The 26,751-nt window shown below is 33.6% G+C and overlaps 2 protein-coding genes across 2 annotated transcripts; both read left to right on the forward strand.

Moving 5' to 3' along the window:
- The first annotated feature begins 1,570 nt into the window (after nucleotides 1–1,570).
- On the forward strand, nucleotides 1,571–11,389 carry LOC130674637 (protein tolkin-like). The gene is made up of 4 exons (XM_057480027.1): nucleotides 1,571–1,910; nucleotides 9,236–9,466; nucleotides 10,481–10,699; nucleotides 10,790–11,389. Exons 1-4 carry the CDS (start codon nucleotides 1,907–1,909, stop codon nucleotides 11,278–11,280), a joined length of 945 nt encoding a protein of 314 aa, XP_057336010.1. The 5' UTR covers nucleotides 1,571–1,906; the 3' UTR covers nucleotides 11,281–11,389.
- Nucleotides 11,390–17,023: 5,634 nt separating this feature from the next.
- On the forward strand, nucleotides 17,024–24,777 carry LOC130674232 (bone morphogenetic protein 1-like). Its single transcript, XM_057479500.1, has 4 exons — nucleotides 17,024–17,030; nucleotides 17,103–17,379; nucleotides 21,287–21,465; nucleotides 24,509–24,777. The coding sequence occupies exons 1-4, from the start codon at nucleotides 17,024–17,026 to the stop codon at nucleotides 24,775–24,777; spliced, it is 732 nt and encodes a 243-aa protein (XP_057335483.1).
- Nucleotides 24,778–26,751: the final 1,974 nt, after the last annotated feature.

Here is a 26,751-nt window from a genome sequence, read left to right on the forward strand (position 1 = left end):
AGGAATGAGTGCATTACGCTTATGACATTAAAGATATTGAGTCCTTAAGCTAAGAACATTGAATGCACAAATCACTTGGGTATTAAGGTGCACAAATACTAGACCATTGTTTTCTAATAGTGTTCATTAGTATTTTTTTGTACGTGTGAAAATCCCATAATTACCTTTTGAGTAAGTCCGACGATAAAATGTCCGACGGTCACCTTTTTTTTTTCGAGTATTTGATTTTTTTCGAATAAATTTCAGACGTTTCCATCTATATATAGTTCGATCCGTATAAGGATTGAATGTAATAATTTTTAATTTATTTTCAGGATTCAAACAAAAGGCATAAACAGTCAAAAAACTAATCTTCCATAAGTATAAAAAATTTTTTTTAAATGATTTGTTGACCTTACCCATTTTACATATCACGAATACCATTATTTCATTGGTTGATATTTTTAGAAATTGACTTCGATTTACAGATGGAAGAAACTCTTGTACGTTTGTGTCATTTATAATTAGTAAATCAATTTTTTTGTGAAAATAACTTAGTTTTTCAGCTGATGATAACTTTTTGAGATTTATTGTAGCAAATGTGTTCAAACCATTTAGTTCCTTGATTGTTTCTGGGACAAGCTGACCACCAAGGAAAACATTCATCACACCAGGTAAACAATTTCTGATGACATTAACCTGTGAATAATTATTTATTAATCAATTATAATCGTTATAAACTAACTACTGTGCCGGAAAAAATAGTTCAGACTTAAAAAGATCAAAATACTGTATTCACGGGTCAAAGAATTTGATCTGAATTCAGTCTAACTAGACTTTATTTGAACTAGTTTATCTGTTTTTGATCTTTTATAAAAAATTAAAGCTTTTTTTAATCTGTTGTTTTGAAAAACATTTGCGTTACGGGCAAACAAAACTACAGTTCACGTCATTTGAATAGTTTCATCTATTGTTTTTTCAATAACTACTTCTTTACTCGCTAAAATATAAAATTATATGTGCATATTACATTACTAATTTAAGACAAAACAAGATGTATTGTGACGATTCCAGAAACAAAGTGAGGATATCGAGAGGAGGGCATTCAATATATGTCACTGGTCGGAAGTTCGTCACATTAATTGACTCAGTCAAATTTATTGCGCAAAGAAACTAATAAGTTCCATTTTCGTATTATTACGTTTTTATTTTATAGCGTGGTGGATAAATTCAAATCTGTTGAAAACATTAAAATTAGTTGCTATATAAAATGGTGCGCAATAAATGTTGAATGTCGAAGGAATTAATAAAATTAATTGTTTACATAATCAAAGCTTATCTCATCATAAAATAGCTAGAAGATTGAATAGAAGTGTTAAAGTTATTAATAATTTTTTTAAAAACAATGAAAACTATGGAAAAAATTATCAAGGTCGAGCGTAATTTGCAACAACGCCAAGGGAACGGCGAATGATAATTCATGCAGCATCTAATCCTATTAAGACGGTGAGGCAAATAGCAGCAGAAGTTGAAAAAGCAGCATCTACTTCAACTGTAACAAGAGTGACGGCGAGTGGGCAACCCCCGCCATTTTGTGCCTTAAAACATCATGGCGGCCACAAAAACCTCGCAGATTAGAGATCACTAAGTGATGGATGAGGGCAAGTGTTTATAATGGCGTGTCTGAAATCTTGGTGATTATATTCTTAAGTGAAGGTAGCCCTTATGGGTTGGGAAAGAACTTGCTCCCCTCCACTCCTATGCAAGCAGTTCACCAGAGCTGAAGTCTGGTACCATGGGGGATCCATTCCAAGCCTCACTTTGACCAGAGTCTCTCTATTTCCTGAGATGGGAGGAGTGTTTGGGTCCAAATGAGGTCGGTCTTGTGGTGGTTGTTGGTGAGACACCCACATGCAATGCATGCCTAATGGGTAAGTTAATGTGAGCTTATGCTCATATTTCGCTTTTATAATATATGGTGGGCTCAGTATATACAATAGGGATTTCGCAGCGCGAGTATGCCCAAAAGGGCGAGGTATCGGCCTCCCATCAAACGGAGGTGGGCTTAACGGCCCCGTTACATTAATTAATTGTAACAAGAGTGATGACAAGCAAAGCATCTGAAGAGAATGGAATTGAAAAAAAAACCGGCTTTGAATCAAAAACATATATCAGCATGACTTTGATTTGCTACTGAATATCTACAAAATTGAATCAAAAGGATAAAATTGTTTTTAAAATGTCAAGAAATTTTTCTTATTTACTGGATAAAATCGAAAAATATTTTGGCTTTAAAAATCAACAAAATTCTCGTGACATCTTATTACGAAAGCACATTAGCATGTTTTGAATATGAAAAAAATTAAAATGAATTTATACATCTTGATCATTATTATTATTATTTATATTTAGAAAAAGTCATGCTTTTGATTTGAAAGCGATTAAAAACAGACTAAAAATTATAGTGAATAAAGTCTGTTTTCGTCTTAAAAACAAAGAACACAGACCATTAATTATCACAAAAAAAGTTGTTATTTAATCTAAAACCAATTAAAAATAGACTAAATATAAATCGCAATTAACTCTGATATTGGCCTGGATAAGGAATAGTACGGACAAAAACCGGTTAAATTGACATATAAAATAAATACAATTTGAAAACCTAATGTAAATTCAAAACATTTGAATTTATCATTCATTTTAAAACAGATCTAATTTTTCGACCCGGGTTGATAGACCGTAGTTTCAATATTTTAAAAACTAAAATCTACGTTAGTTTAATAAGATTTTATTCATTTTTTCCGAGTAGTACTCACCATTGCTTCATCAATTAAAGAAACATCTGATGGGTTGGGAATTTTAATAAGACTTCCGTTGAATGGATTGATACTAACAACGACACTCAATATTAGGAACACTCTTCGTGGAATATTCATTTTTATTGGTGATTTCGTACAGTCATATATTATTGAACTGATAGAAATACCGAGATAATAGACTAGTACTGTCAGAATATGCTCCCCATTATATTTTACTAAATGATTACCCGTATAGTTGAGTTAGCATCAGGGCAATGAAAAACAATATGAATGGTTACAATTTGTGATGACTGTTGGCTTCTATGACTTTCTTGTCACTCAATAGAAGGGACGATTCTCCCCAATTATAACTGCGACTGTAGCTAAAAGTGCTTACACACTATTTACATTATGACAATCACATAAATTAGAACAATCGATACTATACTTTTTACTCACACATTCACACATAGACCCTTGTATCATATCTCGAAAACAGTAGGTGGTTTTCGGGCTGGCCCGTGAGATCAACCGATTTTTAGATTTTTTTTCTGTTTTGCAGATCTTGAAGCACATAATTACACCTCTATACTCCGATGGGAGTCAATTTGCTACGTATTACGTGTAAAAAAAAAAATTACCTTGTATTGATACGTATAAGAATCATGTCAAAGATTCATAGTTTAGAATTTATTGAAAATTGGGCGAACAAAAATTCAAATCAGTTATCACAGAAAATTATCAAATCTCTACTAAAGTGAATAGTCACGAAAACAATTTGAACGGAAAAAATGCATAGTGCTATTTATTACTCTTATTCAAACCATCATAATAAATGAATTTCATAAAAGTTTTATCGAATCTTAATTTAATCGAAGCTTTTAGTGTCCCATGTTCGATTTGTACTTTCTTATTGGTTTTCCGACTTTTAAGAATATTCTTTCTGTTGATCAATATTTCGATAATGAAACAGATTACTGACATCATTAATCCAAAGCCTAATAGTGGAAAAAGAATTTTCAAGTCATCCTTAATGACTAAACATGCAAACATGAAAATAACCTTCTCAATAAGACAATTTAAAGATAAATTGAGAAAAATATAGATAGCCCGAACTGGGAATCGAACCCAGACCATATCGGTATCACGCCGAGTGCTCTACTAGTTGAGCTATCCGGCACTATACTATATTCCGTTCAATTTGATCCATAACTTATTGAGCCACATTGTCCATCGTACGGTAATACGAATGCCGGTAATAACGACGAAACAATAAGTCGATAGTGTGTCAATGATCGTGCTTTCGTAACTTTAATCCGACAAATATTTAGCAATTTCATCTTTAGATCATTCGTCAGATTGTCTTGAATGTTGACACCGAATCTTGACATCATTGAATCGAGATGACAAGGGACAGTTTTTTCGCATCAAGTGACTGTAATACCCAGTAAATAATGACTTCTTGATAAAGTGTAAGTCAAAATATTCAATAGCTGGCAACAGTTTATAATAATCATCAATACAAGCAACTGAGTCGTTGTCTCTTATAACCATTCCACAACAAAATATTACAAAAATTGTTTTATTTCTAATTGCCTCGTCTTTTACATGATTATAAGCGCTAGCATGAGCATAAATTAGTTTCTAACGCGGTCTTTTAGATCTTTAAGAATTCCGACATTTTTCTGGTACTCAGCGTTTGTTAAAAGTCCAGTGAGGCGTCCACTGAACGTCCCATGGATTATGATTAAATATAAGAAGGTCATTGAGAAAAACATACGCCTGGATGTTGTCTTCATGGGGGGTTCAGTATTCCGGTATTTTTTAGCAGCCGAATAATTTCAAAGCTCGTGAATGTAAAGTCACATTCTGACAAATAGATGGCGATGAATGTTATAGCAAGAATTATTATTGTCGAGATTGCCATTAAGGAGCCATAGTGATTGTCAACTTTTTCTAATGGGGTGAGTGGTCGGTGATGGTGGATCACTATTTTTATGGAATAACATTGCCGGTGATGAGAAAAATTGTACAAATAGACTTCTTTGGAATCCTTCCACGGAAAATATTGGGGAAGACTGAAATCTGGCAATTTGTCATGGTAAAAACTTTTGTCTTCTAAAATTGAGTAGAAATTTTTTTCAGATAGATTTAAGAAAGTACCTTCTGAGTAAGGTCGATAGTAGAGTGTCCAACATCTTGCCTGGATTCTTCGAGAAGCTTCGAGAAAACTAGATTCTTTAGCGTCTGGCTGACGAACTTATTTTCACGTTGATTAATCAACAATTAATAATTGATTTACCTAATTTGAACTAGGCGCGACGATCCCGTAATGGACACGACGTACGATTTAGTATGATTATTAATTCGTTATTCTGATCCAGGCCTAGATTTAAATTGAATAAATATTGGAAAATTTTATTTGCAGTGACGACTTGTATCCTGTCCTCGTCTTGATTGTCGAGTTGGCGTACTTCGGGTTGTCCGTTCTTGTCGTAATCGTCTGGTCTTTTTTCGTGAATTTCGTTTCGTCTCGATCCTCTCGCAATGTATACTCCCGTTCTTACTACTCCAATACCTGCTTATTCAGATTAATTATTAACTAGTTATTAAAGAATGCCGGCCCCGTGCCTAGTATTCTGATTAAGAAGATTCTGGAATTATCGTTTGGTTCCACAATCCGAAGCCAAGTGCAACTGAATAATTACCTAATGTTTGGGTAGTCAGCAGTCCTGCGTCTAGATGTTTGACCGTTCCCTCAGGTCTCCTGGTTCTCTCTGTGCCTTCTTCACTGTTGTCTTGCGTTTCTATCAAATTCGCTCGATTGTCTTCGGCAATTATCGGAATATTTCACCCCTACTCAATTATTATTGGGACTCGTGTGCGAGCCTCTTAAATTAGCGCGCCCGGCGACAAGTCGGAAACTCATTCGAATGCTCGTTTGAGGTTACAGGTTGGGTAAGTGACTATCAGTGAAAAATCACGATGTCAATCGATGAAGTAACCCATTTCATCCTAATACGTAATATTAGCATAAATTTTGAGGTTAACTTGTAGGGTCAACAGTTTTTTCTGTTCATGGTCTTCATATCTTGTTTTAAGTATCAGCTAATAACCTGAGAGCCGGAAATGAGGTATATAAAAATAAACAGTAAACAACATGTGAGTAACTCATCATCAAATTTTGTTTTTAATTTTTTTTTTTTTATTACCTCCACTATGGATCGATAGATACATCAAAATTTCATGTTGTATATGTGATAGTGATAGATATTTTTAATTGACAATATCTAAATAACCCGAAGCTAAAAAAATAAAATGATTTAAAATATATAAAAGCTTTATCGACTACAGTGGGAACGAGTCATTTCTATTATTAGTAAATTATTTCTGTAGTATACTTCGGTAATTGCCTTTAAAAAAAAGTGATTTATTTTTTTTCAATCAACTGACAAGAAATAATGAAACATATGTCGTATTTTCTAATAATTCAAATTTGTTTCTCAACAAGAATTTTTCTCAATGCGTTTGTATTGACTGATACCACAATGGGGTATGATCTAACATACGATTCAACTGAATTCAAAGAAGAACAATCGATAAAAAAAAGTCGCAGATCACTTGCTACCAACGATAACAACGCGCTTTGGGACGAAGGCACTATTCCTTATGAAATTGACGAGAGTTATACTGGACAAGAACGGAAATTGATAAAGCAAGCAATGCGACATTGGGAGCAATCAACTTGTCTTCAATTCGTTTCGAGAACCAAAGGACTTGACGAACATTACTTACTGTTTGCTAAAAAATCATGCGGGTAATGTAAATATATGTATGTATATTAGGGTCGCCTGTTTGAAACAACTTTTTTTTTTTCACTCCCATTTCGAAATATTGTTGTAGATATTGAAAAAAAAAAGTCCCTGAAAGTTTCATCTTTTCATTTTATTTTCAAGTACTTTACATTCGATTTTAAATTTTTCCCATTTATAATGCAAAGAAAAGTTAGGATTTTTTTTTTAATTCTCTATCGCTTAGCCGCATTTCAAGTTATGAGAAAACCGTTTGCGACATATTGTTAGTACAGTAGCGCTCAAAACTATTTTGACAAAGATATTTATTTTATTTATTAAGAGTAAACAAAAACACAAAAATCTTCAAGTTTTTCAGTATTTAAGAATATAAATCAATCTGGCAGTATTGATTTATATACTTATCCGTCGATTACTGAATTTTAAGTAAAGTTCGGTCGATTATCGTTCAAATTAATTTTCAACCAGATGTTGTTCATTTGTTGGCAAACAACGCTTTAAAATGCAAATTCTTAGTATGGCCGATAATTGTATGAGCTTTGGTACTCTTCTCCATGAATTGGGACACACCATTGGATTTTTTCATGAACACAGACGTCCAGATCGTGATGATTACATACTAGTCGTCAAAGATAATATTATGATTGGTGAGTATAAATTAGCTAACCAAATTAAAACGGTCCGTTCGTATGGTAGATTGACCAATAATCGATGTTCATCTCTTCGAACAATAGAAAATAATCGACTTAATCATAATCATGTAGGAAGTCTAGACTCTTACGTGGGTTACCGCATGGTGTTTTCGGATGGACTCCTAGAAGGTTTCCTGTAGGAATCTAGCATAGGTCCCGATATAGATTCTCACATGATTTAAAATGGAAATAAACGCCATGCCACATCCATACGAAAATATAGTACACGGAGAAAATTTAATGGTACTATTTACAATACAAAGTTTGTAATTTTAACCATCTAAAATGGTAATAACATTTTATCACCGGTAAAATGATTAGTTCTACTATTAAAAATGATAACAGTTACAATTGATGATGGTAACGGTTACTATCGAAAATGGTAATGGTTAGAATCGAAGATGGTAAAACTTACCATTCAAAGTTGTAAAAATTCTTAACTAAGAATGTGTGTGTGCTCGCGTGAGTGTGTGCATGAGTCTCTCATGCGTGTGTGTGCATGTGTACGTGTAAGAGTATATGTGTGCACATGTGTGTGCATGTATGCGGGTAAGTGTGCGCATGATTGTGCGTGTGCGGGTAAGTGTGCGCGTGTGTCAGGGTAAGTGTGCGCATGGATGCGCGTGCGTGGGGGTAAGTGTGCGTATGGATGTGCGTGTGTGGGGGTAAGTGTGCGCATGCGTGCGGGTAAGTGTGCGACCCCGAATTTATGTACATGTGTGCGGGCATGTGCGCATGCGTAGATATATGTATGCATGTGCGTGTGCGTGTGTGTGTGTGTGTGTGTGTGTGTGTGTGTGTGTATGTGTGTGTGTGTGTGTGTGTGTGTGTGTGAAATTAATCACTTCCCCAGTTAATCAAATTACACAAAGATAAGCGTCTGACTATAACGTTCATATTTTAATTTTTTATTAGCTTAGATGGTCATCATTATTTTGGCTGATAGTAACCATTACCATCAGGTTATTAAGAATTACGATTTTTTATAATAGTAGTAATTATTTTAGATAATAACAGTTATAATTTCTGGTTATCATAAATAATTGTAAACTTTACCATATAGATGGTAGACACTACCATTCAGATTGTTTATTTAATAATTTAAATGATATTATCAATCATATAATTCAGTTTAAAAATTGTACTATAACTTGATGGTAACTTTTACCATAAAATTTTCTCCGTGTATAGATCAATGTAGATTTTTACGATGACTTTCACATGGGAAACTGCACCATGTCAAAATTAAAATCGGAATCTTTTATGAATTAGGACGTAGGAAAATTCACAAAAAGCGTCAGGTTATTGAAACAAACACATTGAGGAAAAAGGAGTATCCTGCTAATAGAATATTAATCTGCTCTTTTATTCATAAATGCGCATCAAGAGACAATAGACATAGAAAGTCAGATACTCCGGACTTTGTAGAAATGGCTAATATCAAAATCCAGATTTTCGTATGAATTTCTTATGAGAAATCCATATATTCTAGTTCCTATGTCAAGTTCTTATATGAACATCTAGGTACCTACATCTCCCTGTGTGGATATCCTACATAGTAATTTAGATACACATGGTTTCCTACGAGGGTTCTTACCTATGTCCATACACTCTTATATTTATTTCTAAGGGTTGTTAGATAAATCCATACTTTTCTACATGGACTCCTATGGGTTCCCATAAAACCCCTACTGGATTTTTTTAAGATGGACACAACAAATCGTAGAAACTAAGCTCATACAGCTTCTGGAATGATAATTTTTATAGAAAATATGATAATGCGATACCTCAATGCTTACTTATGGTCGAAGTCAAGATCTTGGTATTTATAATTTACATACAAAACTCAAATTTTATTTAGTAATCCAAAAATTCAACGCAACCCTAGTGACGGGTACAAATTTATAGTTTTTTTATGGAACCTAATCAATAATTTATCTATAAAAATCAACAGGTGAAGAAAGTAACTTTGATAAAGCATCAGAAGACGAATCCACTTCTTTGGGGCAAACTTATGATTACAGTTCTATAATGCACTATGCAAGTAACGGTTCTGCAAAAAGACGTCATTTAAACGTACTACAACCCTTAATGGAAATTAATGGTGAGACACCGATTCTTGGTCAAAGAAATGGTCTCAGCCAAGGCGATATTATGACGGCAAATCTTCTGTACCACTGTCTCAGTATGTACCACCTATTTTATTAACACATTTTTCTTAGAAATCAAACACAAATTTTCCAGCTTATGTATACTTTTGATTTACGCAATAATACCAATGTAGTAAAGTTATTAACTTCCAGTTCAGAAAATTGTAAATTTTGAAAAATTAGGGAAGTTATTGCTTTCAACTCGATTTTCAAAAATCGAGTTTTAAGCAGATGCCGACGGTTTGAGGTTGCAGGAAGTTATTCTGACTATTTTCAAGATGATGTCCGAGTGTATGCATGTGTGTATGTTAATATTCTGTAATTTTTGAACGAATGAACCGATTTAGGTTCCTGAGGTGGCGTTTACAGAGGCTCATTGATTTCAACAATCATAAAGCAATCGGGCATAATTAGTAGTGTACGTTCTTAAATATTTCCAAAACGAAATCTTTTCAAAATAACTTGTAGTATACTTGATGGACAGATTCCAAATCACCTCTAAAACTTTATTAGCCGCGTCCAATGCTACCTCAGCCATCAAAATTGGTTCACTTATTCAAAAGAAACAGTTGTCAAAAGAATCGCAAAAAAGTGTTTTTTTCTTTCTAATAAAATGCAAATCGTTTAGTTGATTGATGAAAGAACTTTTTTGAACGATAGTGTTGATTCGTTCCAAAGATATCGTCGGACAAAAAAAAGTTCACACACACACGGACGTTTATCCGGGGATAGTCAGAATAGCTTCCTAGGACCTCAAAACGTCGACATCTGATGAACACTCGATTTTCAAAAATCGGACCGAAACCAAAAACTTCCTTTTTTTTTGAAAATTAGCAATTTTCTTTGCGGGAAGTTAAAATCAATGATTACTTTATTACTTTTTTTGTGATCTCATATTAATAAAATTTTTGCACTGAAAGGTGTGACATTACTATTTTGGAGCTTGAAATCAGGCGGATTATAATTTTGTTTTTCAGTTTTCATTCGAAATTTAACGAAACTTTTTTATTTACTTACAAACATGTCTTATTTTTCCTTTGGTTATTTAGAATGTGGTGGAACTTTATTTGAGCCCAAAGGTATTCTCAGTCCTCTGACACAAGAAGGCATACAGCTTGATGTTCAACATTGCCAATGGACAATCAGAGCAGCTGAAGGACATCGAATCAAACTTTCAATAAAATCATTGAATATTCGTGAGAGCTTTGATTGTTTAATGAATTATCTGGAAATTCGAAATGGCTACGGGAAAAACAATGTTGCTATAGGTACGTTTGTTTTTTAAATTACAGTATGATGATCTTCATCAAACTTAAACATAGTACATAGTTTATAATCGAACGTTTAATTTTGCCTAGCTTATTATTGTGGAAAATATGATACAACTCTGACAGTTAATAGTAATATTGTGCAAATATTATCGGTAAGAACTCAAGTTGAAAATGATAAGTCGACTTGTCTAATAGAGTACGAGGCCGTGTGCAATGACGATATTTACGTTAAACATAATGATACATTTTACTTGGAATCACCAAATTATCCGGAACAATATGGACCCAACAACTTGTGTGATTGGCGGATTAGTGCACCAGAGGATCATTTTATATCAATGAAGTTTTATCATTTTGAGTTACAAAATAGTCCCGGTTGTAAAAGTGATTTTTTTGAAGTACGAGATGGTGACAATATTCAGGCTCCAATTAGTGGAATTTATTGCGGAAAAAATGACAATTTGGAAGTTATGTCCACAAGACCATTTATGTTTCTCAGATTTATTACCGATGAATCGGAAAACGGGAATGGATTCTCTGCTGTAATTACTGCGCAACCAAAGAATGTTCAAAATTGATGAAAAAATCAATTGCTATTCATTATTGTCACCCGATTTAAAACATTCTTATGTTGCTATTTGTATTGTCGTCACAAAAATAATAATAAATAACAAAACAAGTTTGTGTTCCAAGAAATAAAAAAACAAATTTAATGCATAGACCTTAGATCAAATACGACCCCATTCTACCCTTCCAATGCCAGAGTAGTCATTACATCCTCTTCGATAGACCATTTTCCGGTCAAGCGGTTCGCTTTTTATCTGCCCTTGTAAAAAACATCCTTATGGTATTTCATGGGAACCTATAGGATTTCATATAGAAAAGTATGGAGTTATTCAAGAGTCCATAGGAATGAATAGGAGTATATAGGCTTGAACAAAAATCCATATAGGAAACCATGGGTTTCTGGATTCCCATTTGAGAAATGCACATAAGAAACTGCGGATACCTGGATTATGTAGAAACGGTATAGGATCTTGGATCTATTGAATTTCTTTGGTAGAAACTCATACAAGAATCTGGGTTTTTATATGAGTAACTTCTAAAGGATCATGTAGACAACTATGTGGAAAATGATCAAAAAACTCCAAGAGGAAGTCCACAACAGGATCTAGACTGGAGTCCGATATGGATTCTTTTAATCAGTTGAACATACATTGTATACTTCTTTCGCCATTTTAGCCTACTGCTAAGTTCTAGATTTGAACACTCGACCGTCTTCTTTTACCTTACTGTCAAACTCTTCTATTCGACAAATCGTCCTTAGTTAATGCTATAAGAGCTTAAAATTGGCCCCTGAATATTGTAGGTCACGACCAACTTTTCGAAAACTTCGGCGCATGTCTTATTCTTACTTTTTAAGTCTAAACTGTTAATATATGTTAAATGTATGATGATTGGGTGCGTTTTTTAATACGACTATATCTTATTAGAGTAGAAGTGCCATTTGTGGCTACTGCTCTATTTTTTAGCATTTAATACTTTATTCTAATTAACGAAAACGGATTAAAAAAACAAAATTCTATCGAGCAGCCAAAATGGAAGGTTGATTTGTCGGAAATATTTAGCACCTCCCTGACTTTTCGGTAGCTCGCGCTTTGTTTAAAACGAAGGCGGACCTTGTTCATTTTTAGTAAGGTTGAAGCCAATATTTGAAGGGCAGTTTTTGAATCCGAGATTCTTGATTCGCGAATTAAATATTGTTAATACACTTATATATTTATGTATACTACTTTAAGTACATATTACTAAAATCTTGGATTGACAAACTAGCTTTAAATAAGCGTGGATATGTCTATAGACCAAGTTATTGAAATTAGATTTGAAGTCTGCATAATGTTTGTGTATACTCATACTGAGAAAGGAAAATATACATACATAATAAAATGTATAACAAGATGACTTATAATCATAGGGCGTACAGGACGTTTAAAACATCAAAAATTATAAAAGAAATGCTTTTAAAATATTAAAAAGCTGTGAAATATACAGCTTATTTGATTCACAATAGAATACAATTGACAAAATCTAATTATAATAGAAATACATGAGTTATGTGGAATGAAAACCATGTTTTCAACATTTGTTGGTTCCATTATAATTTTCAAGGCTATAAAATTTTGAAAGAAATGGCCAAAGCATAAAGGTTAAGGTCATAAATTAAAGCTTCCTAGACGAGCGTTCAGATACGTTTAAGGAAATTGTCTATGAGTATTAGTTTTAAAATTGTGTTAACTTGAAAGTGGATAAAAAGTGATTTTTTCGAAAAATCGTGGAAATATTAAACAGCCATAACTTCTAATCAACCGATTTAGCCCATCTTCGAACTTTACCGTAATAATTTCACATAGGATAAGTGTGGAAAATTGAATTAGGATCTGTTAAAAATTGTAGGCGCAATCGTCTCCTCAAAAGTCGATTCTATTCTAAGTATATATATATAATATATATGTATTAGACCGGTTCAAAAAAATCGACTATTTTTTTTTTCAAAACCCGCAGTGAAATATCTTCCTAGTCATAAAAAAAGAAGTCTGTGGAAACGGGAGCTCTTAATATCAATTTTGAAAGATCGCTCATCGTAAATTTCTATTTTACGTTTAAATAACATGGAAAAAAAAACTTTTTTAGTTTGGAATTTTTCACCTCGGAAATGGCTCATTGTACGAATAAGCCCAGTATGTATTTTTGTAGAGAATTCAATTCTCTACAAAAAAAGTCTATTATTATTTTTCGACAAATCCATCTGTTCAAAAGTTATTGGAGCTCGAAGTCAAGTAAGAGTAAATTTTGAGATCTTTTTACTTTTACGGCAAAACTATCATACTTATTATAAAATGTCACTCAATCATTTTTGTAGACAATTTTATTGTCTACAAATTATCATTGATAAATTTTTTTTAAATTCAGCATTGTTTTCTAGTTATTTCCATTTCAATGCCAAGCTCCTAAAAAAATAGTGTTCTGATCGATTTTAAGAGTTGGTAGGGTTTGTGGCTCCTAGTCAGCAAAAATTTCATCGTTGCCCGTCTCGTAAACGAGTTTTAGTCTGTCGACCGATACCGCTGTGGGAGATCGTTTAAAGTCGACGATGAACTTTGTCATGGCGGCTGATTGCCCGATATGGTCCCTCGTACGGCGATGAAAATGACGCTCGTATTAGGTCGTTGCGAACCAGGACATGGGAGCGCGAGTATGCTCAAATTAATTAATGTAACGGGGCCGCTAAGCCCACCTCCGTTTGACGGGAGGCCGATACCTCGCCCTTTTGGGCATACTCGCGCTGCGTAATCCCTATTGTATATACTGAATCCACCATATATTATAATAGCGAAATATGAGCATAAGCTCATATTAACTTACCCATTAGGCATGCATTGCATGTGGGTGTCTCACCAACAACCACCACGAGACCGACCGCATTTGGACCCATACACTCCTCCCATCTCAGGAAATAGAGAGACTCTGGTCGAAGTGGGGCTTGGAATGGATCCCCCATGGTACCAGACTTCAGCTCTGGTGAACTGCTTGCATAGAAGTGGTGGGGAGCGAGTTCTTCCCCAACCCATACGGGCTTCCTCTACTTAGGAATATAATCACCAAGATTTCAAACACGCCATTATACACGCTTGTCCGCATCCATCACCTAGTGATCTCTAATCTACGAGTTTTGTGGACGCCATGATGTTTTAATACACAAAATGGCGGAGGTTCGTCCACTCGAGGGAGCGAGTATGCTCAAAAGGGCGAGGTATCGGCCTCCTGTCAAACGAAGGTGGGCCTAACCGCCCTGTTACATTAATTAATTTCCCGTGACGCGACATCTCGGCCGGTTCTAAAGTCCGAGCAAGACTGCTGGAAGAGCGTCGTGCCAGGTGATTTATGGCATAACAACGCTGATTTCAACTGCTGATAAAGACGTTCGACGAGTCCGTTGGATTGCAGATGGTACGGCGTAGTGTTCAGATGATTGATTCCGAACAGCTTGGTGAGAGTACGGAACAGAAACAATTCAAATTGACGACCTTAATCAGAAGTGATTCGTTTCGGTACCCCATAACGCGCGATCCAGTGGTGAATCAGGGCGCGTGTGAATTTTTCTGTTGATCCGTCCTTGAGCTGAATGGCTTCGGGGAACCGAGTGAATCGATCGACGATTGTGAGGCATCGGTTGTAACCGTTGGAAATCAGTAGCGTTACCAAATCGATGTGGATATGTTCAAACCGTCCGGAGGGTGGTTCGAAGTTGGCGATCGGTGAAGATACGTGTCGCTGTATTTTATTACGCTGGTAGTCAATGCAGGCTTTGGCCCATTCCCGGCAATCTTTATCGATAGACGGCCAGACGTAGCGTTTAGTGACAAGCCTCTGCGAAGCCTTGGCGCCAGGGTGCAATCGAATGCAAAGAGGCAAAAACCTTTCGTCGAGGTGGTGCTGGAACGTATGGACGTACAGTACCTGATGCGATGTCACAAAATACTGCAGGTCTGTCGTCAAGATGGATGACCTTGAGGTTTAGTGTTATTGTGCCACGTAGAAGCTGCTGAAGTTCAACGTCGTCCTTTTGAGCGTCTGTGAGCTCTTGGGATGTGATCAGCTGGGAGATTGCTTCATCACGATCTGTGTAGATCGTGATGTGTCGTCCTTTGAAGATGTGACGGAAGTGTTTGACAGCATCGTAGATCGCGTGCAATTCGACAATTTTTGAATCGACGGAGTCAGTTTACGGCTGAAAAATGCCAGTGGTTGCCATTCGTTTTTGACTTTCTGTTGAAGGACAGAGCCGATGCCGTGCTGCGATGTATCGGTGAAAACAGCCCACTCTGCGTCGTTGTTCGGATGAACAAGTCAGGTTGCGTCGGCGAGAGCTTGTTTTGCGGGGTCAAAGGTTTTATAAAGGTCAAGTGTCCAGTGTACCGGATGTGATCTTGTCGCGTTTGGATCTTCAAGTAGTTTGTTCCGCGGTGATAAAATTTCTGCAGCGTACTTGCCGAAATTTCTATAGAAGTTTACCGTACCCAGAAATCCGAGTAGAGCCTTAATGTTTGTAGGAGGCTCCATCTTGACGATGGCTTCAATTGTGTCTGGGAGAGGTTTGATACCGTCTTCGCTCACCAGATGACCCAAGAATTTAACTTCTGACTGTGTGATTTGGCCCTTGGGTACGTTTATCACTAGTCCGTATTCTCGCAGGCGTTGAAAGAGGATTCTTGTGTGTTTCACATGCTCTTCTTCGTCTTTGGATGCAACAAACATATCTTCAATAAACGGAATACGAAGTCTAGATCGCTCGTAACCTCGTCGATGAATCACTGAAACGTCTGGGCGGTATTTCTGAGTCCGAACGTCATGTACATGAATTCAAATAGTCCAAAAGAATGGATTTATCAAAAAATGATAAGAGATCTTTTTTGTAGATCGTTAAATTCACTACAAGAATATGCTATGGACTGATTTATATGAGGTGCGAATGCCGAGCTAGAAAAATAAAAAAATAAAAAATTGTTTTCCCATGTTATTTGAATGGGAAATAGAAAATTACGATCCGCGACCTGTAAATCTTCAAATTAAGAACTCTTACTTTGACGAGGTCCTTATTTTGGCATTCTCTGAAAGAAAAAAAACCAACAAATTTTCATGCGAGATCGAAAAAAAAAATAGTCGGTTTGTTTGCGCCACCCATATAGATATATAAAGTGTAGATTTTTCATATTTTCCACGAACAATGTATACTTTCGTTGTGATATTCATTCTTTGTAGTGTAGTTTTTAAACAATTGAAGACATGCTTTCTTTCCATGAGTTACAAAAATAATCGAATGTAATTATTTGTAATTGTATATACGTCACCAAGATTATTGTACATTAATTCACATATGATCGAATATTAAAAATAATGATATATTTGTGTGTAAAATTTTATATTATTACGTTTAACCATTTTCTATTTATAATTCTATATAATTACATATAACTGATGATACCTAGACGAGGTAAAGAAAATAGTATTTTTAATTTTTTTAACATTAATTATCAATATTTACACCAACGGTTCATGTTATACATGTAATTGCTGTACTCATTTCCAGTTGATAAGTTTGACAAAAATAGACAGCTATAAAACAAAGCAATGGAATTTTCCATGACTATTAGTCACTTCAAAATTAAGTAATTATCGTTAATCATAAATCATTGAGATAACGCTTCAGTAGTCGCTTATAACTTTGAGTGTTTTATCGCTTCAAGTAACTAACAATAAAGTATGAAGTGTATTTTCTATTTTTTTGTGATTCAAATTTCTTTTCCGACAATATTGCCGGTCAGTTCATTTGTACTAACAGACACTGCAATTGGACATGGTCTAACACATAATACAAGTGAATTTCAAGAAAAACAATCGGTTAATAAAAATCGCAGATCGCTCGCTACCAATGATAATGATAATCTTTGGGATGAAGGCATTATTCCTTATGAAATCGACAATAGTTATACTGGACAACAGCGGAAGTTGATAAAGCAAGCAATGCGACATTGGGAACAATCGACGTGTCTTAAATTTTTTCCGAGAATCAAAGAACTTGATAAACATTACGTAGTGTTCGCTAAACAACAATGCGGGTAAAGTAAACATACATGTATATTATTTTTTTTTTTTTTTCGAGGACCCTAAAAAGTTCCAGTAGGATAAAAAAAGATGCCTGTTAGTATTTAAGTCCTTAGTTTTAATATTCAGGTAGCTTGGCATTCACAACTCTCGAACTTGACCCCCACTTTTTTTATTTTTATTCGAAAAATTATACTTCAATGTACTTGAGAAAAAAAAATCAGAATTTTTAACCACGTCGTTTAGGAGATATAATTGATTGAAATCATGTAATCATACAGGGGCTCTTATGGTTGTCCTTATTCAATTTTACCGGAAATCAATGATTTGTAAAAAATTCACAAGCTTGACCTACAAAAGAAAATTTTTTATTAGATAATTTGATATCTAAAGCGTACAATAAAAAAGTTTCAGAATGATTTACCACGCGGTCTTTTTAAATACATTTTTTAATATTGTGATTAGCTATCTGTCTTTGTTTTTAGACGGACACTTAATTTCTCCCATGCTTACTAGTAAAAAAATGGCGGCTTCATTGTGCGTACTAAATTTGAAATATTCATTTAGAGACTAATTTATTGAATATGAATAAAATAAATGTAATGACAATAAATAATAATACATGTATTATTTCAAATTATTTATATGAATCCCGTTGACATTCGTTATGTTGAGGTTATATTTACCTATTCAAAAAGTAAATAAGCATAACATATTAGAGAGATTATGGTACCAACTGTAAAAAATTTATAACAGTTGGTATAACCTCGATCTATTCTAGTATTAGTCAATCTAATTTATATAAATTTTCTAATTATGATTATTTAATTTTGATACATATGGATTTAATCTTAATTACCACTATAATATTAATTACAATGATAATTAATGAAAACAGTTGCTTCATTACTTGTAAAAAAATAAAAATGTTATTTTTTGACTTGGGAATGCGAGTGCCAAACTACCTTAAGTACTTCCTGATTGCAATTTTCCATTTTCTATTTGAATAACACAAGGAAATTGTTTTTTTTTTTTAATTTCGAATTTTACAACTTATTTTTTTAATTATTGTATCTGGAAAGTCAATACCTGGTCAAAAATGGTCAGAACACGATTCATCTTAAGATATTGACATTTAAACGCGAATGACTGATAAAGATTGCCGAATTTCGGACACTTGGTGAGAGATAATTTATTAAGAAAAAAAGGTCTACGAGAAAGGCCCTACAACAATTTGTGAAAAAACTGATATTTTCGTCGAAAGTTACAAATAATACTGAAATTTACTATGATTTTAAATCGGACGTTAAATACCTTTTTAAAGAGTTATTGCATCGAAAAATTATAAGAGACCTCTTTTGTAGAGCTTTGAATTTCCAACAAGAATATTTATTGATTTTTCCGGTACAAGAATTCGCTGATAAGATATCCTGGGTCAAAAAATTAGATCTGTTTTAAAATAAATGATAAATTCAAATATTTTTCCTTTAATTCAAGTTTATAAATCGTATTTATTTTATATAAGAATTTAATCTGTTTTTGCCCGTACTATTCCTTATCTAGGCTAATATCAGACTTATTTTCGTATGATATTTAGTCTGTTTTAAATCGCGTTTAGACTAAAAACAGACTTTTTTATTATAATATTTAGTCTGTGTTCAATTGTTTTTAAGGACAAATACAGGACTTTTTATAAATATAAATGATAATAATAACAATAATCTAGATTTATTAATTTATTTTAATTTTTTTGGTATTTAAAACATGCTAATGCGCTTCCATAATCAGATGTCACACAGAGAAAATGTTGGCTCGAAACCTACCAATTTTTACAATGCTGTCGACTAAACTTGAAACAGGGAGTAAAGCATCCAAAAAATTATCGTGCTCTTACAAAAAATGATTATACTGTATCACATTACTTATTACGTGCGAGAAACTTATCGATGAGCTTCAATATCAATTACTTCCATACATCATAATAATTTTGATGCAGCATAATAATTTTTTATAAGAGTATAGTAATTTTTTGGATACTTTACTTTATGTTTCAAGTTTGGTCGACAGCATAATAAAAATTGGTAGATTTCGAGCCAACATTTTTCTCCGTAGCACAAGAATTTTGATGTTTTCTTATGCCAAAATATTTTCAATTTAATCCAGTAAATAAGAGAAAATTCTTGACATTTTAAGAGTTGTTTTATCACTTTTATTCAATCATATAAATATTCAATGAAGACAACTAAAAAATTAAGCTGTCAAATTTTCATTAACTGCCGACATTTTTAAACAAAAGATAGTAAATAAATAGTAAATAAAACATAATCAATTCTGAAACTTAATATTTTTTCATAAATATTGCCCATAAATAAAAATTTCATAAGTCCATGATTTAATCTAGTTTAGTCCTTGTAAATTCTCAGAACTAAAATTTTTTAAAGTTCACGAATTAATCTAATTTAGTCTGCTCGTAACGCGTTTGTTTTTTAAAGTAGCAGGTCAAAAACAGCTTAAAATTTTCATAAACGATCAAAATCAGATCAAATAGTCCAATCAGACTAAAATCAGGTCAAATTTTTCAGTCCGGGTAGATCAAAAACAGATTAAAATTTTTATCGAAGTTCAATAACAGACCAAGTAGTCCAAATACAGTCCAGTTAGACTCAAATCAGATCAAATTTTTCGACCCGGGCGTCAGGAGATCGATTGTCCAGGGGATATTCTGTCCGGGGTTCAGATCGGTCATCAATCAGTCATCTCGAGGGAAAGTCGATGGCAAGTCGAGGTCTGAAAAGTGTCAGGGAAGTGTCTGGAAAATGTCTGGAAAGTGTCTGGAAAGTGTCTGGGAAGTGTCTTTCGGACAAATTTCGACCATATAAATACCATAGAGATACCATAGAGATACCATAGAGATACCTGTCAAAAACTCGCCAAAAACACAAATTTCACATAATAAAACATTTCAATTAATAATAATAATAATAATATATATATATATATTTTTTTTTTTTTTTTGATGACCGATAAAAATAATTTTTAATTATTTTAAAAATCAATTAAATCATACCCAATTGTTACTATTATTATTTAATAATCTTTTGTATCAAAAATAATATAGAAATTGATTTTATATTTACAGGGGTTCGTACTTCTCTCTCTATTACACTCAAGTCTATGAATGGTACTATCTTTGTTGCACTTTTGCAGTAAATAGAAACTTTGGCCGAGTTTTTCTCTTGAACAAACGAATATTGTCAAAAAATTTAAGCGCACTTCGCTAGATTAGACAGTATTGCATCAAAGTGCGGTCTGTATTTTGTATTTAGAGATTTTGTTTCCAACAAAAAACTCAGCCGGAAATAACTGATAACCCCTGTTAATATGATTTGATATTATTTTCGGTTAGTTAAAAAATTAAATTTAACGAAGTGCCCGTTTCTACAAATAAAAGACATTCTGTCTTATCATTCGATACAAAAAATATTGTAACGTATTGAGTTGTTGGCAACACTAGCCTAACGCCTTGTTAACTAATCACATTCGTTGTCAAAAGCACTTTCTGCTCAATTCGTGAATATACTATTAAACACTACGTTTGTTAAATTGTTAAATTAACATGTAAATAAGAGTAAGCTGTTCGTCCTTCACACGATACGTGCATATTTTGATTGTTTATAAAATTTTATAAAATTTTTCAAAAAGATTCTTTTCTCGAGAAGTGGTGACAGAGTCATAAGTTACTTAACATCCAAAATTATCATTTATATGATGATGATTTCACGCTTCCTGTCAGTTAAGTCGAGTGGAATGCTCTTTAAACACATCTTCTTAATCATAACTACTGATTTATATTCTTATTAGTCGATGATTGCAGTTTAAATTTAGTTAAGTTAAGTAATGTTTAAACTAATGTTCAAACAGATGTTGTTCATTCGTTGGCAAACAATTATCTGCAATGCAAATTCTTAGTATGGCTGATAACTGTATGAGCTTGGGTATGATTCTCCATGAATTAGGACATACGATTGGACTTCATCATGAACACAGTCGTCCAGATCGTGATAAGTACGTGGAAGTTCTCAATGCTAATATCATGATCGGTAACTATACATTTGTTAAGCTATATTCAAGGTACCATAGAATGGGGAGACTTTGATAAATTTTGGGAACGAAATCACTACATATTTCTATGAATAATGACAAAAATAGTATAACTCGCCATCCCTTTATTTTTTGAATCTGAAAAAGAGCCGTACAAAGTCGTAACTCATAAATTCTAAGTGCGCCATTGAGATTAAGGGCCATATAACCTTCGCATCCTAATTTAGGCAGCAAAGTGATGATGAGATTCCAGGGTAGAGTTTGAATCTCCTTATCATTGCTGGACTACACAGCTTCAGAGTTTCAGGATTTATTAAAGAGTCGTATATTTGCCAGCAGTATTTATTTCCGATCAACACAGGTGAGGCTTGGAGCCTTTTTGAGGTATTCAATCGTTGCGCGTCCTTAAGATTCGAACCTATCAAGAACAATCTCAGTATTAATGGTTTATTCAACAGCTTTTATCATTCAGTATTACGAACTACAAATCAAAACATACGGTCCGCGTCACTTAAATGGCCTCACGTATTTCGTTATTCAAAAACTGATTCTTTACTCGCTGATACATAAATTATATGTGTATATTATATTACTTATTTGAGATAGAATAAGATGTGTTGTTAGTGTTTAAGAAACAAAGCGAGGATATCAGGAGGGGAGCATATCATTGGTTGGTAGTTCGTCACATGGATAGAATGTATAGGCCTCAGTCAATTCTATTGCGCAAAGACACGAATACGTTCCATTTTCGTATCATAAGTTTGAATTCTATAGCATAGTAAATGAATTAAAATCGGCTTAAAACATCAAAATTGGTTGCAATATAGGATGGGTCGCAATAAAATGTTAAGTATTGAAGAAATTAATAAAATTAATTTTTTACTTAATCAAAATTCAGCGGATCATAAAAAAGCTAGAAGATTGAATAGAAGTGCTAAAGTGATTAATAATTTTATGAAAATCAATGAAAACTATGAAAAAATTATAAAAGTTGAACGAAATTCACAACAACGCCATGGAAATGTCGAATGATAATTCGCGCAGCATCTCATTCTATTGAACTGTGAGCCAAATAGCAGCAGAAGTCGGGACAGCAGCATTTATTTCAACTGTTACAAGAGTGATAAGATGGGCAAAGTATCTAAAGAGAATGAAATTGAAGAAAAACCCGGCTGTAAATCAAAAACACATATCAGCATGACTTTTGTTTGCTAAAGAACATTTGAGTTGGACGACTAAACGGCTACAAGTAATTTTTTCCGACGGCGTAAAATATCGTTTTGATGGGCCTGATGGATGTGACTGTCACTTTCATGATTTGCGGAAGGATGGAAAAATTTTGATTAAGAATCAGTTATTGGAAAATAATAGGTGAGACTATCAAAGGGTGACACGACCGTTACCGAAAACAATTGATCCACGGATAATTGATCCTGGCAACATTTAATCCAAGCAAAAATTGATCCGCTGACAATTCCTCCAAGCGATAATTGATCTGAGAAACAACTGACCGAATGATATATAATTTGGTGGTAGTTTAGAGTACTTGATTCTGGTGTAAATTAATTTCACTAGATAATTTTTTCAGTACCATTGCAAGCATGGGTGTGTTAACATACTTTTGTCAATACGCACACTCAAACCTTTAAAGAAAAAACGCATTTCCATTGCACACGTTTGTGTTTACATATTTATGGTACCCCCAGAAAGTAAGTTGCCGTCAATTTTAATATCCACTTTTAGAAAATGAGTCAGATCTTTCGCTGTTACTAGAAACTATCATTGCAAACCGGCATTTCTGACGGCGACTTACTATCTGGGAGGACTTTAACTGATATTTCATCCGGGGATATTAACTTGTGTAACCAATAACGTTGTTTGCATTATCGTTTGAATCAGTTGTCAGCGAAAATTAATCTTAAATAGCAAAAAAAAAAAATTTTGTCTAGACAATTTCTTTGATCTACTGGGTGAGGATATTTACTGAGATTGACCGAGTATGTGTGCTGTTTATGAAAAAATCCCTGGTATCTGCTGGTTTCGAACTCGGATCCATCCGATTCTAAGTCCTTGCTATCCACTGCGCTAACCTACATGCGTGATCGTATTCGAGTAAATGATATCTTTATTGAAATATAAAAAAATAACTTATGAAAAAATGTTAAGATCGCGATACCATGGATGATTCCATAATTCATATTCGGAGTAAAATATATTATTTAATAAACTTCTTTCAGGGAGATTTATAAATAGAATAAATTAAAAATATTATCTAAGTTCAAAAGTTTCTATCATAATTGATATGATTTTTTAATAGTTTAGTGAATTTTATAAAATTTCATACTAATGTATAAAAACTTTGATTTTCATAATGATTCTTTTTGCTGGCCGTTTAAAATTTTAAAAAATTTCGTACTATTTAGGGGACTATTTTGAAAATCAATCGAATTTAACGCTTTAATAAAATTGAGATTGCCATGAAAAAAATAGCACGAAGTTTAATAAAAAAAAAAAAATGTAAAATCCGAATAAAAAACAGCATGAATTTTAATAAAGAAAAAAAAATGTAAAATTTGAAAAAGAAATATCATAAAATTTTTAATTATTTTATGACATTGTGTAAAAATTTTTATAAAAAAATTAAAATTCTATTAAATTTTATGTAATTTTAGAAGTTCGTTCTTTTACAGATTATTAAAGTATTATTTTAAAACGAATAAGAAATTAAAAAAAAAAGAATTAATCTAACTGGGATTCGTACCCACGCTCGCTAGATACTTTTAAAGATAGTTGTTACTATTATTATTATTTCAGGCCTGGCTTGATCGAACTTATTCTTATGTTTTATCTTGCACGGCCAAAACAGGCATCTTTTAAGGCGGTTAATGAAACATTAAAGAGATTGGAAACTGTTACGATTAAATCGGTTCTTGAATCTCAACTCGGGAGGCCATAACAATGTTTTTATCAAAGTAACCCCAAAAATTAAATCAACTTTAATACCTAATATAAATTTATATATTTGTTTATGAAATTCTACAGGCGAAGAAAGAAACTTTGCTAAAGAATCAGAAAATAATTCTACTACATTGGGGCAGGCTTATGATTATGATTCAATAATGCACTATCCTGGAAACGGTTCATCGAAAAGACTCGATTTAGACACAATCAGACCGTTGATGAAGATAAATGGTAAATTGCCAATACTTCGTAAAAGGAATAATCTCAGTCGAGGTGATATTGTCACGACAAATCTTCTGTACCACTGTCTCAGTACGTATCATTTATCTTATCAATACACTCTCGTTTAAGAAAGATACTTTATCAAAAATCTGGACATGGTTGGCCCTGTGGGCTAGCTCCAAAACTCCCCGCCGTTTTCGAGCTCCTTGAGCTCGAATGAGACACTTGATCATTTTGAGTACATATTCGAGCTCTTCGAGCTCGAAAATGCTTCTGGATGCCGTGGTTATCTTATCAGCTTTTTAAACTCAAACACATTCGAGTGCGTTATATTAGGGAATATCCAGGAAAAATGACAAAATGTTATTTTTTCAACACTTCGTCCTCGATATCTTTGAAACTAATTTATAGAGACCGTCGACTTATATTATTATTCAAGACATTCCCCTTTCATGATAATAAAATTAATCATGTACCCACTCACACGTTTGTAAAGTAGAAAAAGTGTGAGGTGCGTCAGTTGACTGCTGATCAGAAGTGGGATACGGGAATTCTGAGAATTACATTCCCCTTCACCCCTGTAAGTGGGTTATAACGCAATTAGAGTGTATATGAGGCAGACTAAAAAAATCATCTTTTTAACATTCGAATTTACCCTATCTTCCGGAAAAACTACTCTGCAAGAATGAGAAACACTATTAATTTGGTTTTTTCATGCCCTAATGGTTTAGTGTCATTAGTGCTATTAGTGACATTGGTGCGATTAGTGTGTTTATTAGTTCCATTAATTTGAATTTCGGAATAGATTAGTACCGACTATTCGGATTACTAATGAACACTATTAAAACCTGATCACTACTTATCACTTCCAGTAGTATTGTAAGATTCGATAATCAGAATAATAATGATCTCTAATATAACGCTACTTAAAACTAATCACTTTAAATAGTGCTGCCATACTCAGTATTTGGGGTAGTAGTAATAATTACAAATGCAACACTGATCACTTCCAACAATCTAGGAAGATTCATTATCAGAGTGCTAGTAAACACTAATAGCCCAAGTCGAAATTCAAATCGTCAGTCGGACGTAATGAACGTTGGAATCGTCAGTCAGACGTAATGAACGTTGGATCGCAAGCCTGACGGAATGAATATTGGAATCGTTATCTAGATATTCACTGTTAAAAAAGATAGACAAAAACAATTTCTTCCGGCTTTCCCGTGAGAGGTTTTAGTGGGTTGAATGATGACAGATATCTGACTTACAAACTTAAACTTTGGCACAAATATTATCAACAATCGTAGAAATTCCCGACCATCAGTATTTGTTCGAAACCTAACTCCAAGGCGGGTTTCAATGGAGTCAACGATTAAAATACTCTCGTTTTCTTTTATTACTTGAATCAGTTTTCGAAAAAAATTACCGATGGTAAGAAATTCGTAAGATTGTTGAGAATATTTATGCCAAAGTTCAAGTCTGTCAGCCAAATAGTGAAAAAACGCAAGTATTCAAATCTTGACCTCACTGAAAACCCTCTCGGAGTTAGTTTTCAAAAAAAATACCCATGTTAGGTGATTTGTAAAATTGTTGGGAATATTTGTGCCAAAGCCCAAGTCTGTAAGCCGAATACTGCAAAATCGGGAGTATATTCATCGTTCAACCCACAAAGTCTTCCCGCAAGAAAGCCGAAAGAAATCGATTTTGTTCATCTTTTTTAACATTGAATATCAAGATGACGATTTCAACGTCCAATACGTCCGACTGACGATTCCAACGTTCATGACGTCCGATTGACAATTCCAGAGTTCATTACGTCCAAATGATTCAAATTTCGACTCGGGAGATCGCTAGTCAAAACTAATTAGTTCCAAAATTGTTGCAAGATCCATTAGTACTCCGAGTAATGAACGCTATTAACGCCATCCAACACTAATCACATCCAATAGTGTGATAAGCTTCAATAGTCAGGGTACTAAAGGTTACACATGATCATTAACAAAATACTTATTAATTTTCAATCGTATTTTTAAGTCTTCATTAGTTTTTTTCCGTAAAAGTATTCACTTACTAACAGTTTTCATTATTTCTTACGTTTGTTC

This window comes from Microplitis mediator, chromosome 9 (assembly GCF_029852145.1).
Source record: "Microplitis mediator isolate UGA2020A chromosome 9, iyMicMedi2.1, whole genome shotgun sequence".
Classification (NCBI taxonomy): domain Eukaryota; kingdom Metazoa; phylum Arthropoda; class Insecta; order Hymenoptera; family Braconidae; genus Microplitis; species Microplitis mediator.

Excerpts from the sequence above, each read along its gene's own strand:
- LOC130674637 (XM_057480027.1), top strand. Across the intron at positions 9,467-10,480 it reads TCTTCTGTACCACTGTCTCA|AATGTGGTGGAACTTTATTT; the intron begins GTATGTACCACC and ends TTGGTTATTTAG. Across the intron at positions 10,700-10,789 it reads GAAAAACAATGTTGCTATAG|CTTATTATTGTGGAAAATAT; the intron begins GTACGTTTGTTT and ends AATTTTGCCTAG.
- LOC130674232 (XM_057479500.1), top strand. Across the intron at positions 17,380-21,286 it reads TTCGCTAAACAACAATGCGG|ATGTTGTTCATTCGTTGGCA; the intron begins GTAAAGTAAACA and ends ATGTTCAAACAG. Across the intron at positions 21,466-24,508 it reads CAATGCTAATATCATGATCG|GCGAAGAAAGAAACTTTGCT; the intron begins GTAACTATACAT and ends GAAATTCTACAG.